The sequence below is a fragment of the Plectropomus leopardus genome, unplaced genomic scaffold, assembly GCF_008729295.1.
Source record: "Plectropomus leopardus isolate mb unplaced genomic scaffold, YSFRI_Pleo_2.0 unplaced_scaffold16237, whole genome shotgun sequence".
NCBI classification, from domain to species: Eukaryota; Metazoa; Chordata; class Actinopteri; order Perciformes; family Serranidae; genus Plectropomus; species Plectropomus leopardus.
This window is the reverse complement of record NW_024617430.1, coordinates 1-1564: the sequence shown is the minus strand read 5'-3', so window position 1 is coordinate 1564 and position 1564 is coordinate 1. Positions and strand designations below refer to the sequence as shown.

The window sequence follows — 1564 nt, the reverse complement described above, 5'->3', positions numbered from 1 at the left end:
TTATTGGAGGAGGAGGAGGAGGAGGAGGAGTGTGTCTCCCTCTGCTGGATCACAGACTCAACTGTCACTCCTCTGATTTAAACTGATTTCTCCTCGATGGTTCAGATTGAAGCTGCAGTTATTTGCTGTTTATGTTTATTTGTTGTTTATGTTTATTTGTTTTTTTAGAGACACGAGACGTTCGAGTCCTGGTCCAAGTTTTCATGGTCCACACTGGAAACCTGTTTATGTCTTTGTATTTATTTATTTAGTGTTTTTACTTCAGTGTTTTCTAGTTTTATGTGCATATTTATATTTGCAGCATACTGTAGTTTTATATTTGTTTTGCTTTATCGCTTTTTCCAAACTTTTTTTTACTGCTGCAATACTTTACCTTCAGGAGAAATACAACTCTGTCTTTTCTTTTCTTTTTTTCTCTTTCTTTTCTTGTCATTTCTTTTCTTTTCTTTTCTTTTCTTTTCATTTCTTTTCTTCGCTGACATGTAAACTTTTGTATTTCCCCGTCAGACGATTCCTCCGGACCAGGAGCTGCTGGTCTGGTACGGAAACTCTCACAACACCTTCCTGGGAATTCCTGGAATTCCAGGAGGAGACGAAGAACAGAGCAAGAAGAACAAGACCGGTAACCATTACTGCTGATTGATTATTGATTATTGATGTGAGGATTTCTGCTCAGATCAGACTGTAGGTCACCAAACAGCTCATTTTCAGATCATTCCTCATCATCTTATACTTTTTTTTTTTTAAGTTTGTGGGACATTTTTTTCCAGGTTGCTCATTATGTTTTTCTGTGTTTTTGGAAAAAAAAAACAGATTTTTGGAGGTTTCAGAGGTTAAAGTTTAATTTAAAAGCTCTGAAGAAAGCTGATCTGGATCCAGGTGTTAAAGGGTTAATTTGTCATCAGTCTGATTGATCTCTCCTCCTTCTCTCAGACGACTTCCACACCTGCGACGGCTCCTCCTCCTCCTCCTCCTCCTCCTCCTCCTCTTCCTCCTCCTCCAGTCTGGGCCGCATGCGCTGCGTCATCTGTCACCGCGGCTTCAACTCGCGCAGCAACCTGCGCTCGCACATGCGCATTCACACGCTGGACAAACCCTTCGTCTGCCGCTTCTGCAACCGCCGCTTCAGCCAGTCGTCCACGCTGAGGAACCACGTCCGGCTGCACACCGGCGAGCGCCCCTACAAGTGCCACGTCTGCCAGTCCGCGTACTCGCAGCTGGCCGGCCTGCGGGCGCACCAGAAGAGCGCGCGCCACCGGCCCACCGGGGACACCGGCGCCGCGGGGGGAGGCGTGGTGGTGCACGCCGCCCACTCCCCGCCTCCTCACCCGCCGCAGCTGACCGCCATGCCTCACCCGGCGTCTCTGGTGCACCACATACCTACCATGGTGCTGTGAGGGGAGGCACGCGCGCGCGCGCGCGCACACACACACACACACACACACACATCACTTCAAAATAAGCTGAAACATGTGGACAGACTTGCAGACAGGTGTGTCTCCATCACAGAGGAACATGTTACCCAGGTAACCAGAATCAGCCCAACTCCGTTTGAGCGTCGGCA

The 1564-nt window shown here is 48.2% G+C and overlaps 1 protein-coding gene across 1 annotated transcript; it reads left to right on the top strand.

The window, feature by feature from the left end:
• Nucleotides 1-507: 507 nt before the first annotated feature.
• LOC121964592 (PR domain zinc finger protein 12-like) lies at nucleotides 508-1397 on the top strand (the record flags this gene model as incomplete). Its single annotated transcript, XM_042514797.1, has 2 exons — nucleotides 508-622; nucleotides 934-1397. Coding segments are annotated over 2 exons (579 nt in total), but the record flags the coding sequence as incomplete, so codon positions are not given.
• Between the last annotated feature and the right edge of the window lie 167 nt (nucleotides 1398-1564).